The sequence below is a fragment of the Corapipo altera genome, unplaced genomic scaffold (genome assembly GCF_003945725.1).
Source record: "Corapipo altera isolate COAL_440 unplaced genomic scaffold, ASM394572v1 1, whole genome shotgun sequence".
NCBI lineage: Eukaryota > Metazoa > Chordata > Aves > Passeriformes > Pipridae > Corapipo > Corapipo altera.
The window spans coordinates 13,226,754-13,242,138 of record NW_020884873.1 but is presented as its reverse complement, the minus strand read 5'-3'; the positions used below and the strand labels follow the sequence as shown (position 1 = coordinate 13,242,138).

The following is a 15,385-nucleotide window of genomic DNA, read 5'->3' as shown; positions in this document are numbered from 1 at the left end:
CTTGAGGTAAATCAGCTGCAAGGTTCCCCCTCAAGTCCACACACAGACCTGTTCTCTCAATGGGGTTACTCATGAGCACACTCCTTTGCTCCTCCTCTATCTCTGCTGTATCTGCTTAAATTTTCACAAGTGTAATTGTTCACACTGCACAGTCTTTCATGTCCTGCAGCTCCAGCCACTCAACGTGGGAGACCATTTAAGAGAGGACTTGCAAGCAAGAATCCTCCGCGAGGTTTCCCTGGTACAGGCCAGCACGTAGCCTTAGAGGCTCACTCCCTCTGCTGGTGCTCCCGAGCGGCAGCTGGGCCATCTCAGGCACCAAAGCACAGGTTGTTCATTTGGTTGGGGCTTTTGGTTAACCTCTTCCTCCAGTTCGAAGCAGTCACTCTTCTATAACTCTTTGTAAATAACCCCGAGCTATTCAGATTCTGGTAGAAGTGCTTCAAGAGCTTTTCCAATCCAAATGTGCTGTGTTGACATCTGTGTTGTCATTAGTCCAATTGCAAATAAAAAGGAAAAAAAAAAAAGGAAAAAAGTGAAGAAAAGTAGAATCTGTTTCTTCAGACTTGACTTTTAGGCCAAAACACAAAACTACTATTTCAAGCATTTTGGTGGAAGCTTAAAAAGCAAGCCTACTCAGGTTGATGCTCATCTGTGCTCCTTAAGCAGCTAAGAGAACAGAAGCAACATGACTGCATGAACAGTGTCAGGATCAACAGGATCAGCAGGATCAGCATGCACAATTCAGCCATATGAGGAGACAAAGAGCAACTCAGGACTTTCACATGATAGGCAGTGTTCTGTATCCTCACTGATCCAGAGTGCTGCTTTGCACTGAAGCACATGGACATGAACAGACCTCATGTGGACTTCAGTGGGACTACTCCTTTGCTTAAAGAGTTAACACCATGCTTTGCTGAGTAAGGGCTCAGGTGAGTTTAGGGTACTAAGTTACTCTTAGTTCATCCACTGCTTTAGTTCTAGGCCTTAGATCTCATGAAAAAATTCAGCTGTTCCCTTTCTAAATCCTTTCAGGTCATTCAAACCTGCTTCACTGTCAGTGAAGGATTTCTTGTTCTTTGTATGCCTAGTTTTGTTCCTAAAAAGTAGTTATGCCCATATATTAAAAAAGTTCTACAGTCCTATGACAGCAAATATCATTACCAGTGTTTGCAGCCTATCTTTTCAGGGCTTTGAGCCAGTGTATTATCAAATCTACTACACTCAGTAGAAACTGAATGGGTATCTGTAAGCTGTATTATGCACTTGCTATGTGTGCAGTCACCTCCTCCCTTGAACTTCATGCAAACTGAGCACATTCAGCTGAAAGCAGATTACCTGCACAATCACACCATTGCTTGCAGAGAAATGCACCTGCACATTGAAATTTCACTCAAAATGTCTGATATCAAGTTCTTGAGAAAGCAGTTTAATTTCTCTAAGCTTGACACTACTTAAGAAAATTTCAACGCTTTAACAAAACGCTATAGGAAGAGGAAAATGGTTTAGACATGACAAGGCTTTACCATCCTCACACAACTATCAACATATTCACCCAGTATTATTTAAAACATTTATTAATCTTTCATATTACACTGTTCTGGAAAACATTTTTAACCTCTATGAATAAGATGTGTATTTAGCTCAGCTTGAGCCCTAGTCCAGCAAAGAACTTTTCAAAAGCAAGCATGGGATTGTCTGAAGTAATCCAAATGCTTTGCTGGATCATGGTCTTATTCCACAATTCCCACATGTCCTGTTCACGACTAATCAAGGCTTTTGGAACTGCTCCCAGCGTATTTTGCTGACATACTCTTTCATGTCAATTTAAAAATGGGGAGGATACGTAAGAAAGATTTCTTACTGTCTTGCACCTCCCTTCTACCCACTCCGGTTTTAGAGGTATTCCCGTTCACCAAAAAACCTCCCAGTTGTATATGCTGGATTTCAATTCTTAAGGTATGTTTTTCTATCTTTTTCATCTTGTTCATTCATTGTACTTAGCTAGTTTTAGCCTAGGTATGATGTTCATTGACTGCAGTTCTTGGAATAAAAGTTTACAGGCATAAGGTATGCGCAGGGAAGACACATGACACGACGATTTGCAGTAGTGGCACCTAGGGAAACAAATAAAAAGAAAGTCAGAGTTGGTCCATAAATTAATTTCTGCAGCAAACAACTGCCATTAGCCACTGGTTTCTTTGTCTACCTGCATTTAAACAGTGGCCTCAGTCCTAGGAAGCGCAAAGTGCTTGAGACACATTTTAGCACTTAAGTAAGTCATAACTTTAAGCCCTTAAATAATCTGACTGAAGCCAATAGGAGCTTAATGTTAAACTTGCACTTTTCTTGGAGGACAATCACAATGCTCAGGAGCTGAGCAGGACTGACTTCTACTTCTTCACCACTCACATAACTGCCAACACAAATTCAGCACTGCTTAACAACAGAAAGGAGGTGAACAAAGCTAAGTGTTTCTCAAAAAATGGTTAATGGTCTGGTTTCTGTCTTATATATAGGTCACAAAATAAAGATGCAGGAAGAAAGAAGGTTCTTTATACGCAGTTTCACCCTATAATATCTCAAATAATTTCACTTTCTAGAAAAGAGGCACCTCTCATCTTACATCTGTGTGAATAGCCAAAGCTTTAGTCAAGTTAGAAAACCAGTATAACTGCTTTAACACACATTCTTTGTGTTCTCTGCTCAAATAATGATCTTAAAATTCTGGAGGGAAGGAATTTTTTGTCATATAAACTTGACTACATAAGGAATATATAGGCTAGTCACTCAGCCATCTTTCCAGTATTGGGACTCAAGTTCAGTGGTGGTAGAAACTGTTTAAATTATTTAATTTCTTACTCTGTGTATACACAATGAAAATTAAATATATTTCTTATAATTTTCCAACCTCCCTAGTTCCTCATTCTTCTGTATATTCCATCTTCTGGTTTTGGAGAGTTGCAAAAACCAGTTCTTTGGGAACAGAGAGTGACTAGTCTGAAGATCCAATTAAGGAAGAATTAGCAAAACTTCTACAAGTTTCTGAGGTACAGAATGAGGCTGAGAGTCAGCATCTACAATAAAGCCAGTGCTTAGTCTTGTTTCTGTTACCAATGAACAACCTGACCTACAGCATGTGGAAGTCAGTGGGGTCAGGTCCAATGGTAAAGTTCTTGGTTATGAGGGTTGGCATTAGTCTTCCAGTTACTTTTTCAGAGTCTGCTAGTTCTTGTACAAACAGACTTTAGGAGCATGTCAAAGAGCTGGTTATTTTCCAAGAAAACTGTAGTTGCCTTGACTTTCACATGCGTTTTTTTTCTTTTTTTTCTAAACCAAGAAAACTTTTAGCCAATGGTACAGAAGTCTAAATTACATTTCTGCAGTTTGTGATGAGGAATTAAGCTTTATTTATTCCCAGTAATTGCTTTAGCTTTGTCTAAATCTGACTATAGGCAGTAAGAAGGTAATAGACTGAATTAGGTGTTTCCCTGGAACATGCTCTCTCCTGCGGACACTGTTAGGTAAGGGAAATGTTAGCAGGCCTTTAAAACAGAATAGACCTCAACTGCAGGTTTATTGCTGGACTGTTCTCCCAGTCCATATTTATAGGGATAGGTATATTTTTATGGTGGGAGGAAGTGATCTAAACAGGAGCTGTTCTCCGATGACAACAAGCAAGCAGTTGTTCTCAACAGGAACAGCCTTGCAAGCTTTGGAAGCCTGACAAGATACAACTCTTCTGCTGCAAGATGTTTGGCATCTGATTAGAGCTCCTAGAGACTGAGGAGCAGAGACTACTCACTACACCATTCTGGGCCTGCTTTGTACTTTGGTGGGGACCACCCAGAAAGTTTAAGGTGCAGTAAGCACAAAACTCTCGTCAAACAGATCCCAGAAACAAGTACTGGAAAGACCATTTGGTACTAGAATTGATACTAAACTGGTTAGGAAAAGGCAACTGTATCAAGGCTGAACCTGAACCAGAAACAAAATTTTTCTTCATGTATTTGTTAAAGTGCTCACAGTCAGAGTAACTCCTCAAAGTATCATCAAAAAAGGACCAAATTCTGCTCGTTGCATTCAGTGGAGTTCTGCCCCTGAGCATCTGTACAACAGCAAAGTTGGAAAATTTGCATAAAACCAGTACATCATAGTAAGTTTCAACTGCATTTTCTACAGGGACAAATTCTGTCACTGCCACAACAGCCTCCTTCCTCTGCAAAAACACCAGTTCAGGCCCCAACACTGATCTGCCGTTACTGTCTTGCAGAAAAACATATCCAGTGGCTAAGTCCTTGTCTGAGAAGAAAGGCTCATCTTCCTTAAGAAATGCACTCTTAATGCTAGCCACCAAACAATGTTTCTAAAAGGTTTCTTGCAGCAATGTCTTATTAACGCCAGAGTGACTGAAAAGGCCTGTTTGGAAGTTTCTCTTAATGACTTGGTCTCTACTGTGATGCTCATTATAGGGCCACTTGCTTCAGCTACTGGTAGACACAGCATATAATTTAGCAGAAACTTTCTCTTATTGATTACTCACACATCAGACAGCTTTTCACAGAGTCAGATTGCAAGAATGTCTGGCTCTGTCTGAGACAGTAGTTTCTTTCACAGTTATTTAAGGAGTTACTAAGGTTTGCTGCGAACTTCAAAGAAACAAAATGTATTGACAACATCTTAAAAATAAAATGTAATATTACTCCTAAAGTTCAAATTCCTAATTTTCTTCAAGGCACCCTCACTTCCTGTGGGCTCTGAAAATCTTCAAGGACTGCTCTGAAAGTCAAGGTCTTATTAAAAAAATAATTGAGCTGTATCTGCACGCAAGTTTCTTTTTAAGGCAATACTTTACACTGTTAGAAGTGTTTGGTTGTTTGACTTATGGCATGTCCCTCCTTTCACACAATTTCCTTCAACTATTATTTGCATTGTAGTAGTTTTAAGAGACCTGGATCAGAAAAAGGCCTCAGTTCTTAGAAGCAGTGAACACACACTCAAGCAAAACAGGACTCTCAAAAAGAGTTACTGTACAAAAGCCAGCAGGGCCACGCCCAACTAAAAATCATCAACCACAACAGGATGCACAGAGTAGGCCTCATCTTGCCTCTGGATTACACGTGTTTACCTACCTCTGTCTGAACTTCTGATCCACAAGGAGCAGAACTGCTCTTGTTAGCAGACAAATATGGTGCATGATTTCTGGCCAGAAGCCACAAGCTTAGAAGAACAGACTGATCAAGGGCAGAAACAGTAGCTGCCACTTTTACACACCTACAAACTGAGAACACACCTTACTTCCCTACTTCATTATATCATGGAAAAATCACTCTTGAAGCACTAAAGTGAATAAAGTCCGATTTCCTGCCTCTCCCAATAGATTGATATTGATATCCAAGATGTGGAAAGTTTCCAACACAATGTTCTTTTGAGGTGTTTAGAAATCAATCTTTCTCCTGCTCTTTCAAACTCTCCATCTTTCCCTGCCCTAAATATTAGAGTAACTTGTAAATTGAACTCACACCATTTATTTTTTCCTCCCTTAGTCATGGGATTCCAGGTCACCTGTTTTCACAAAGCTTGTAAGAACGTTGTATCTCAAATTCCCATCAGTCTCATAAGTCTGTTTTTCTGCCTGGCTAAAACAAAACCAAGCTAAAGCAAAATGTTTCCCTCACCTCTAAAGAACATAACCAGAAGTTTGCCTATCTTCTCATAATAGTGGTGTATTTTCAGCATGCTACAGGGTAACTTTAAATCTAGCATCTCAAAACTCCTGAAGAGAAAAGATGGCTAAAGCAAAGCACACAGTGCTACAAATCATGAGCTCCACACAGCTTTGACATCCAGTTCTATGTTTCCCTTACATGAAAAAAGTTTGATTGCTGGAGACAAACTCAGTACTGGTTTAGGTCTCAGATTAAGACAGCAAAACCATAAGCTAGTCTAGAGAGAAGCTGCTTAGGGACAATGCAGGTGGGCAAAGCCATCTGAATTTTCAAACAGATGCTTGTCTCTCAAGTTCCAACATGGGATTGGTGCACTTGTCTGATGCTTCGAAGAGGAACTCCTTGTTTTACAAGACTACAAAGCAAAAGGCATTTGGGAGGGACAGAACACATGCATGGTATGATGAACTCCACAGCTAGAGAACAAGAAAGCAGGGGATGTTGCTTTCTTCTCCTATTCTTCTGTGCCCACCGTCTCTCTTCAGCCTTGTGAGGTTTGACAAGTGATTGTACCAAGAAGGTGTACAACCAGCCTAGCTAGTCACCTCATTTCTGATGGCAGAAATGTCAAGTACATTGACACAGTGATTTTCCCCTTTATGAAAAACAGATGATATAATTGGGCGTTTGATAATCCCTTGCAAGGATGGGATGGAAATCAGCAGACAGACTGAAAGGAACATTTTCCACAAGCACAGCTGGATCCATGGCTGTGGATGGGAATACCTGTGCTCCCACAACAGGAGAGATCCCTGGGCCATTGATTACACACTCAAATTAGTACTAACTCCAATCAGACCACAACAAAGAACCATCCCCTGTCAAAAATCTTCCAAATATCAATTTAGAACATTGACACTCTTGTGATTAAGATGCATAGGACTGTTAATTGGTGTATGTGAGCAGCTGAAAATGGAGTAGCACTATGACCAAGGAGAAAGTTCTGTTGCACAGAGGCATATTTACTTGACAACTTACCAGCCAGAGTACCCCAGCAAGCCACACTGTCCACAAACATCCACTTCAAAGGCATCACTTGAAATCATCAGTCTCTCCAACAGAAGCATGCTGGCTCCATAACCTATCAAACAATCCCGTTCCATCTCCCCAAGACGTAAACCACCATCACGGGATCGACCTTCAGTGGGTTGCCTTTGAAATAAATATTTGAAAAAAAGCAGTAAGTATTCCAGAACATACATTCTATCACTCTAGGAATGACTGTCTTCAAACTGCAGGAAGAGTACAAGATCAATGGACAACTGCGGTCTACAAACCAGAGTTGCTGATCTCACAAATGTGTTGCTCCTGCACTAGCAATATGATGTAGTTTAGTTCTGTGAACAGCAACTGCAGCATCAGGCCCCAACTCCACCTCACAGAATGTAGCTGAGTCAGTGAGAACAAGAAGAGATAGAACAGTATCCAAGACAATCAGGACACAGATCTGGCATTCTTTTTTGATATTCATTATAGTTCGTAGCTGAATGATGAATCAATATTCACCAGTTAATAAATCAATCATCAACCTAATGTTTCAGCTGAACTACAGCTAAACCTAAATTCTTAAAATAAAAATGTTTCTGATCTGGGAGAGAATACCAAAATAAATCAGCAAACAAGTAGTACACATATTGTTAACTCATTATGAAATCCTACTCTTTTTATTTTTTAAGTAGCATTTATTTAGTTGTTTTTGGGGTTTTTTTCATGTCTGATGGCTAATAGACTGATTTTTGTGTTGTATAGGTTCCTGGTTTTCTAGTTCCTCAACACAAGTCAAACTCTTATTTATTGTTTGGGAAGATTCCCTGTCCTTATAGTGCTAGAGGAAAGTTTTAACAAAGCAATGTAAGTACATACTAAAGATGTTGAGGTAAAAAGGTAAGGTACAATATATTATTTACTGCAATTTTGTACAGTATCAGTTCTACTCTCATGTACTAGCACAATGCTGTAACACTTAAGTTGTAAATATCAGAGCAAACTATGAGGCAAAACCAATCCTAAATTCCTGAAGCACTATTATATTAAACACATTTATTATATATTTATTAAATATTTCAATCTTCATATATTTCCTGAAATGTGACAGCAAGGAGAAGAAATTTAAAAAATGTTACTGAGGCTTAACTGCTCAACGAAACCTCCTGTTTCCGGGCTGTTTCCGATGCCTGTAGCACTGCACTTCACCTAGAATATTCAATGACAGATCTGGCCTATAATTTTTGGAGTATATTTTGTTAATACTATTTCAAACAACTGAATTTTTGAAGACATTAAAAAAAAAGGCTTTGCCAACTTATTGCAACTCAGAGAAACGGATTTATAAAAGTTTTCAATATCTAATAATTTTTTGTAACAAGTAAAAAATACATCTAATTACCAGACCAAAATATCTTCTAAAGATATAAGTTGTATTTGTTTTTAGGGAGAAGTAGTTTCTCTTACTTTGACCACACTGGAACTTTAAAACTAATCTGCTTGTAATTCAAATCATCCTTTTCATTCATATAACCTTCTGTTTTTCCCACTGTTGGGAGAATGGATGGAAGTTGTTTACATCCTGATTAAACTCTGCAGGGCCCCCTCCCCAGAGGATGGCACCATCACTGTTCAGATGTGTTTTAAAGGACTAACCCTGTGGTGAATGCAGTTTCTCTTCTGAAGTCCCAAGAGGCAGATTTTAAAAGCAGTTTGGACCTCCAATGATACAGGTATTTGCTACAGTGCTAGAAGTGCCCGACTTCTTTTTACAAACTGATTTTTACAATATTATTTAATGCATTAGCCTACTTTTAGAAGTTTCACCAGGTGCTGTTCCACAGGATAAAATGGCAAAATAGCTATATAAACATGAGCCCAAATAAAGCCTCAATCCAACTGTGGGAAGATAAAACCTCTTGAAAAATTATGGTGCCTCAACTCCATGGGTTGATATGCCATGGGTTTTCCAACAGATACAGGATGAAGATTTCTAAGGCTGATGAAATCCCATTAAAAAAATACAAAAAGCCCCCCCCCAAAAAAAACAACTCGAACCTTAAGCTTTTTTATGTTTCACTCCCACTGTCAGTATGACCTCATTAAAAGAAAAGAAAACAAAAACCTCCCTACCTAAAAAATATTTTTTTCTTAAGTATCAAAAATTTCAGTATTGAGACTGGGCCTTTGAAAGAAGTCTATCTTCTGCTTCCTAAGTCTATTAGATTCTTCTTCCAGCTCACATGAGTTTGAAAATTCCTCACAACCAAAAGTTGTTGATTATGTTTAAACAGTATTTATAAAGCATTTGAGCTTCCCATTTCCCTCTATACACACGTACACTGCAGCTGTTGCCCTGGGCAACTAACTTCTTTCTTTATTCTAAATATAACATCAGAAAACAAAGCAGACTCTTGAAAACAAGATTGGGAATATCATTAAAAAGAGGTATTTTTAATATTAAGAAAAAAAGGTAAGTTCGTAAAATCCTTAAATGCTAAAAAACCCACAGTGACTCTTTAAATAAAAAATAAGGCCAATTGATCTTCATTCTACTTAACTGCTGCCTTTAGAAAAAAGCATAAACAATTAATTTCAGTGTTTTTAAGCACACTAAGAACTCATTTGCACTAATTCTGCATTTTCTGCAAGAACAGTGCGTTCAGCTTAATGGTCTTGTTCCTTATTTCATTGGCCAGTGGAGAGAAATAAGTCTACCCCCATGAATAAAAGTAGGCCTTGTAGGTCTCAGCAGATCTCCCTTGTGTCTGTTAGGGAAAACCAGCGGCTAATTCGAAATGGAGTAGTTGGCTGAAACACTGATGTCCAAGAAGTGGAGTATTATCTAAAAAACACTGCCTGAAGCAGGAGGGAGTACTGTCCTCTCCCAGCCCCAGAGCACAGAGAGGAGCCCTGACCAGTGTCATCACATTGCTTCCCTGCAGTATGACAGGAACTGGCTCTGACAATGTCCATCAGAACAACCATACATGTATAGAAAGCTTATATTGCTCTCTTGTAAGAAAAATTAAAACCAGCTTATCTATTACAAAGGTTTAGCAGGACTGGGTATCTGGGCAACACCATATATTGAACTATGTTATAAATTAATTGTCAACTACTCATGGCATTGAAATTAAGTATTGAGGTTCATTTAACAAGTACCAATTCAGGAGCAACATCCTGGTGGGTTTTGACTGTGTTGACAAAAAGTGTTGCTTTGTAATTCTACAAAGTCTTGTTTTAATCAGGACAATAACTAGAATCAGTGATGTTCAAGAAGCTCAAGTCTTGATGGAAATATAGCTTTGCTCTGTCAGTTAAGGTACATTTGATATATAACAAAATGCTTTTCAAGACAGTGACAGCCAAATTCCACATTGGAAGCTCTTACAGGATTACTTCTGAAATCAAAAAAGAATGTTAGATGCAATCTACTCTCCAGGAAGTGCAATGGATGATAAAACAATAGTGAGTATGAAAGCTGGCAAAGCAGACTTTCTCCGCAGAGGCAGTAGCAATAACAAATGTTTAATTAGTTGAGGAGAAAAAAGAAAATTCCTAAAAGACTAGTCAGGAGGCAGCATAAATTGAGCATCCACTAGCTTTCCTGAAAGTCAGATAAAGAGCTGGAGTTACACAGTATGATGCTACTGACTGGAACAAAGAATTTGCAGAAAGTAAGGGGTGGGGGAAATAACACCACTTTCATCTTTACATATAAACATTATGCTGACTTGGAATTTAGATTTCATTTAAATTCAGTACCTCTAAACAGCTGACAAGTTGGGGAAACAGTACAAAAGCAGAGCAAGGGAGTTGGGTAAGCCAGGAGGTCCAGTAAACCCTGTGCACTGTTAGCTAAGACAGAGAGTTTTAATTTTCATGTGAAGCACCAATAAGATGCCTAACACGCTGAAGAAGAGAAAATGGGGTAGATGGGCTATTATTTGGGAATATCATTTATGTTCATATAAGCAAGCAGTTGTGGTAGGAAATAATGGTTGTGCTACACTTGCTTTTCTCAGTGTGGCTGATGGAAAAGTTCAGACAAGAACTACGAGCACTTGTCATGATTTCTTTCCTTGGTATTTACTTCCACGGACAATGCGAGACAACTTCAGTTTGTCCTACAGACAGTGTGAGGTTGGAAAGCAAAAAGGCATAGGAAATATGCAATGAAAAGCAAAAGATAAAGACACCTCTGTATCAAGTACAGCAGAGACCTGCACCTCCATTCTCTAATAGCACATCAACAAGTAGAAGCTGCACCCATTAAGAGGACAGACTTGCTAACTTATTGTGCAGACAGACAGAGCAAGGGAAGTGGATCCATGCATATGATAAGAGGCATAAAAATAAATTAAGAATTAAAGAATATGAATGATGATTGTTATAGGGAAGAGTAAGGGCAGGATAGACACGGCTGTGCTTACATCTTAAAAACAGTACAGAGATTTCTACTGTCAGAATCAGTACAAATTTTGACTGGTCAAAGAGTACCACCATGCAAGCAGGTGAGGTACAACGGTGTACATAACAGTATAGAAAGAATGGCAAAGGACATTTGGAATAGTCTTTGCTAGAATATTCAAGATTAGCTGGAAATAAATTTTCTGGCAAGTTTTGGCAAGTAATCCTACTGTGATGAAGAGAGGTGAACTAAATGACCCACTAGAAGCATCCCCAAAGCCTGTGCCACTAAATTCTTTTTTGTGAGTAAGGAGTATCAGCAATTTAGAACACGAGCGCAAGCAGCCACAGAGCTTGGCTTTCAGAAGAAAAAGTAAGCAGCACCAGTAAAAGCAGGAGGCTTCAAATTCCCCAAAGGGTCCACTCCACCTTCAGGAGCTTATATTACCTATTACTCAGAGTATACCTGCTTGACTTCAAAATTTGACACCAGAAGACACCAACACGGTAAGTAATCATTTTGCTGGAGAGAAAACCAAGTTCAGGCTTAGCGCAAAGGAACTGAGGACATGTCTATAACTGGGCAAATAAAAATGGAGGTTCACTGTTGGAATCTCTGTAACTTTTGCCATTTACTTGTGTGAAAGTGCTATTCTCCAGCAGGGTATTGAATGATAATGGTGAACTGGCACATACAAGCCTAAATTCAGTTTTAGAATTGAATGGAAGAGTCTGCAAGGCAAAGTACAGTACACCAGGGCTGCACATTATTCTAATGCTTGCTTGCACTACACTAGGGCCAATCCATTTACTTTGTCTTGACAGGCGAAGCCAGGGGCTGCATCAATATTAACCTGCTGTTTACCAAAGGGTGCTGAAATATTAGAAAAAAATTTCTTCCTTCTACTCATAACTGATTTTGTAAAAGTACAAAATTAAAGAAAAAACAAACCTCCTAAGATACCTATGATACAGGCAATCTGACAGAAAGGGGCCACAGTGTGTACTGTGATTCAGCAGGTGGTATTTTTAACAACTGCTAACAAGTCTGAGAAGCAGACTTAGTTTTGGACCACACATTCTGGACATTCAGAACAAACTCCTGCCACAGACTATTATGAGAGTTTTCAGTCTGCAACAGTGTAATAACAGGTCATAGCATTTTTTGTCAAGTATGAGAAGGTAAACAAACTTTGTTTTATATGCATCAGTCAGCTGGGCACACTTCTGAATGTACACAAGAATTTTGTGCTTAGCCTGTGACAATACCTGGTGAGCACTGCTCTGGGTCCTCGAGCTCTTGCATGCATTTTATCCAACACCATGTGCTTTAGTTTCTGGTAATACACAGGGCCAAAATAGATATATGCTTCCAAAGGTTCCCTGAAAGAATAAAAATCAAAAGAAAACCAATATTCACAGTTATCACACACCAACTTAAGAGAGACAAGAGTGTCGTGCATAGGAGAAATTCAAAACAATTTGGAAATCATGAGTCCTACAAAAATGTGTTTGGGCTTTTTGGGCAATCAGTCTGAACCCCACTCCCAGGGAATCCTTCTGAGCACTTCCAACACCATATGCTGCTGCATCCTCTCCAGAGAGGAACAAGCTCCTGAACTCTGGTCCTGTGCTGGGCAGACATGCTGCTACGGCTGCAGGTGCCTGTCTCAGCTGTACCATGGTAAGTCCCTCCTCTCCCTGTACAAGACTGTTTCAACAGTGTCATCAGTAACCAACACTGACTGTAAATATATCAGACCCTGAAGGTGATTTAGGGTATTTCTATTTACACTCCTTCACAAAGGTAAGCATATATGTAAACAAATATATGCAGCATAAATGCTCAAAACACCCTTTTTGTAGGAATACTTTAAGAAATTTGCATTTGCAAGAATAGCTTAGCACTGGTGCACTATGAGCCTGACAGTACTCATCCACTGATTCTCCCTGCACTCCACCCCTTGCACAACCCAAGATCCAGATGGGTGAAAGCCCTCCTGGAGTGGCTGTGCATGAGCACAGCTGCCCCTTCAGCCCTGCTCAGCATCCACAGGACAAAAACCGCTGCCCTGGCTGGCACTGGGGGCTCAGATGAGCCGAGTAAAGGGCTCTTGAGGATCGTGTTTAGGTACTTGCATCAGCAAGGGAACATCTGTAAGCAATAGAGGGTGTTACTCCATTCTATGAGCTGGAGTAATGGCTAAAGATTTCTGTGTTAAAAACACCCCCAACTGTAAGAACTGTGTAAGCGCCTAAAGATCAGAAAGCAACAGTGAAAAGCGCTCAGTCATTTCCCAGCCACCACATTCAGCCCAACTACCACCTTCAGAACTAGGAATGACCAGATTTAACACAGATAGACTCAGCTTGGCCACTGGTTCATCTAAAAAAAGAAATAAATGTCTGTACAATGTAAAAACAAGCAGGAGACAACAGTACTGCACCTCCCTTCCAGAGTCATTATTGACATTACGCAGTGTTATTCCAAAAGCTGATTATTGAAGAAAATAATAAAAGTTAACTAGACATCTGAAATTTGCAAACTTTCACATTGTTATGAAATCTGCCTTCAAATTTCATAACAAACAGATTAAGCCTGTGAAATTTTCTTGGAAAAAAATATCAGTATCCTTAAGTAAAGTCTCTAAATAGGGTACTACAAAGTTGAAGTTTTAGGATGGGGGATTTTTAGAGCTAAATGATTTTATTCTCCCTAGGAAACATGATTAGTCAGATTTTTTTAAAAGCTACCATGATACATCAACAGAAAGTGTTTCAACAGCAGAATATTTAATATACAATTTATGGAATATGGAGTGAATAAGGAAAACAAAATCGTATCTTTGAAACAATAAGAGAAGCAACATATGGAATAAGTTGGTAGGAAAGGCAATTAAAATAAAAAGTATATAAAAAAAACTTGCAAAAGAGACCTAAACTCCTTCCTTGAGAAGAAGGGGACTGAAAGGATAATAAAAATAGCAGGAAGGTAGGATTAAGATACATTTTGGAAGGGCAGGCACGTGAAGCCATATGGCCTTTTCCTGTTCCTAAACTATCTTACGTTCTTTGAACTCTGTTCTCAGAAGCCAGTCTGATCAACACAGCAGGAAGTTTCCAGACTAGAGTATTATGCCAGACTGAAACATTGTACAATTGAAAGAAGAAAAAGAAAAAAAAAGAAAGAAAAAAAAAAGAGCGCACACAAAATATTCCCAAGGAACAGATGCTTGCCTCCAAATCCATATTTACAGCATTATTAAAGTCAACATGAAAATACTTATCTCATTCCAAGCACATAAGACTTTCTGCCAACAGAAACCTGAAATTTCTTACAATCTGTCAGAAAGAAAACCTTGATTTTAGCTTTTTTGTCAGGCAGTAAAAGCTGGAAAATTTTCATATGTACCACAAGGGCCATTCCCATTATGCAACATATACACTAGTAATTCTTAAAACGTGGAACCACAAAATACTTCTAAGAAAAAATAAACTCATGCCATTCTTCATCCTCTTTTCTCCATCTCACAGAGCAGTTTGCAGATAAGAGAAAGTCCCTGCTCTGAGACATAAGAAGATTTTTCAGATGTGTCCCAACAGGATTTCCCACCTCTCCTGAAAAATCTAAATCTATACAGCAGATTCTTACCCAGTGATACCAGATGTTACGTAGTCCTTCCCTAGGTAGTTATAACCATGGCGAATAAGATCTTCACACACATCCTTAACTTTACTGCCGCCAAAAGCTGTTCCATAGTGAAATCTGCCATCGAGGACCCCAGCCTTTCCAGCTAGGAGTTCAATTAACTTTCCTACCTGTGCAAAGAAAAGCAGAGTTAACAGCCTGGTCATTAGTATGGGCACATAAGTTTGTCAGGCAAAGTGACCGACATGGCAACCTGGGTTATTACAGGCAACAAGAGGAGTGGAAGAAACCCAAGAACAAGGGAGAACCTGTGTGAAGGGGGAAAACTGGACTCATGGTAGGGTCTGGGAACACCTCTTAAGATCCAGAGTCAAGCAGTTCCACTTTTTTCAGTTGTCTGGAAAATGGGCATCCTCCAGCGTGTGCTGTAGGAAACGGCCTTAGGGACTGACACGTTGCAGTGCAGCAGGGGGAACAGAAGGGAAGATGCCAACAAAGGAATAAAGATCAGAGGCTGTACCAAGTAATCAGTGAGGTCCCCTATAAAGGCCAGGTGGTGAGGTATTTAGTGTGACCCCGCAGCACAGGTGCAAGACTTGCATCAGTTCCA

The 15,385-nt window shown here is 39.4% G+C and overlaps 1 protein-coding gene across 2 annotated transcripts in view; it reads right to left on the bottom strand.

The window, feature by feature from the left end:
* Window positions 1-1,559: 1,559 nt before the first annotated feature.
* The window catches only part of POLR3B (RNA polymerase III subunit B), a 75,470-nt gene continuing 61,644 nt past the window's right edge, over window positions 1,560-15,385 (bottom strand). For both annotated transcript variants that reach the window (XM_027664939.1, XM_027664949.1), the window contains 4 exons: window positions 14,779-14,945; window positions 12,396-12,509; window positions 6,708-6,881; window positions 1,560-2,117 (listed from right to left, as the gene is read on the bottom strand). In XM_027664939.1, the coding sequence (XP_027520740.1) occupies window positions 1,988-2,117; window positions 6,708-6,881; window positions 12,396-12,509; window positions 14,779-14,945 (585 nt within the window). In that variant the 3' untranslated portion in view covers window positions 1,560-1,987. The remainder of the gene's footprint in view (window positions 2,118-6,707; window positions 6,882-12,395; window positions 12,510-14,778; window positions 14,946-15,385) is intronic.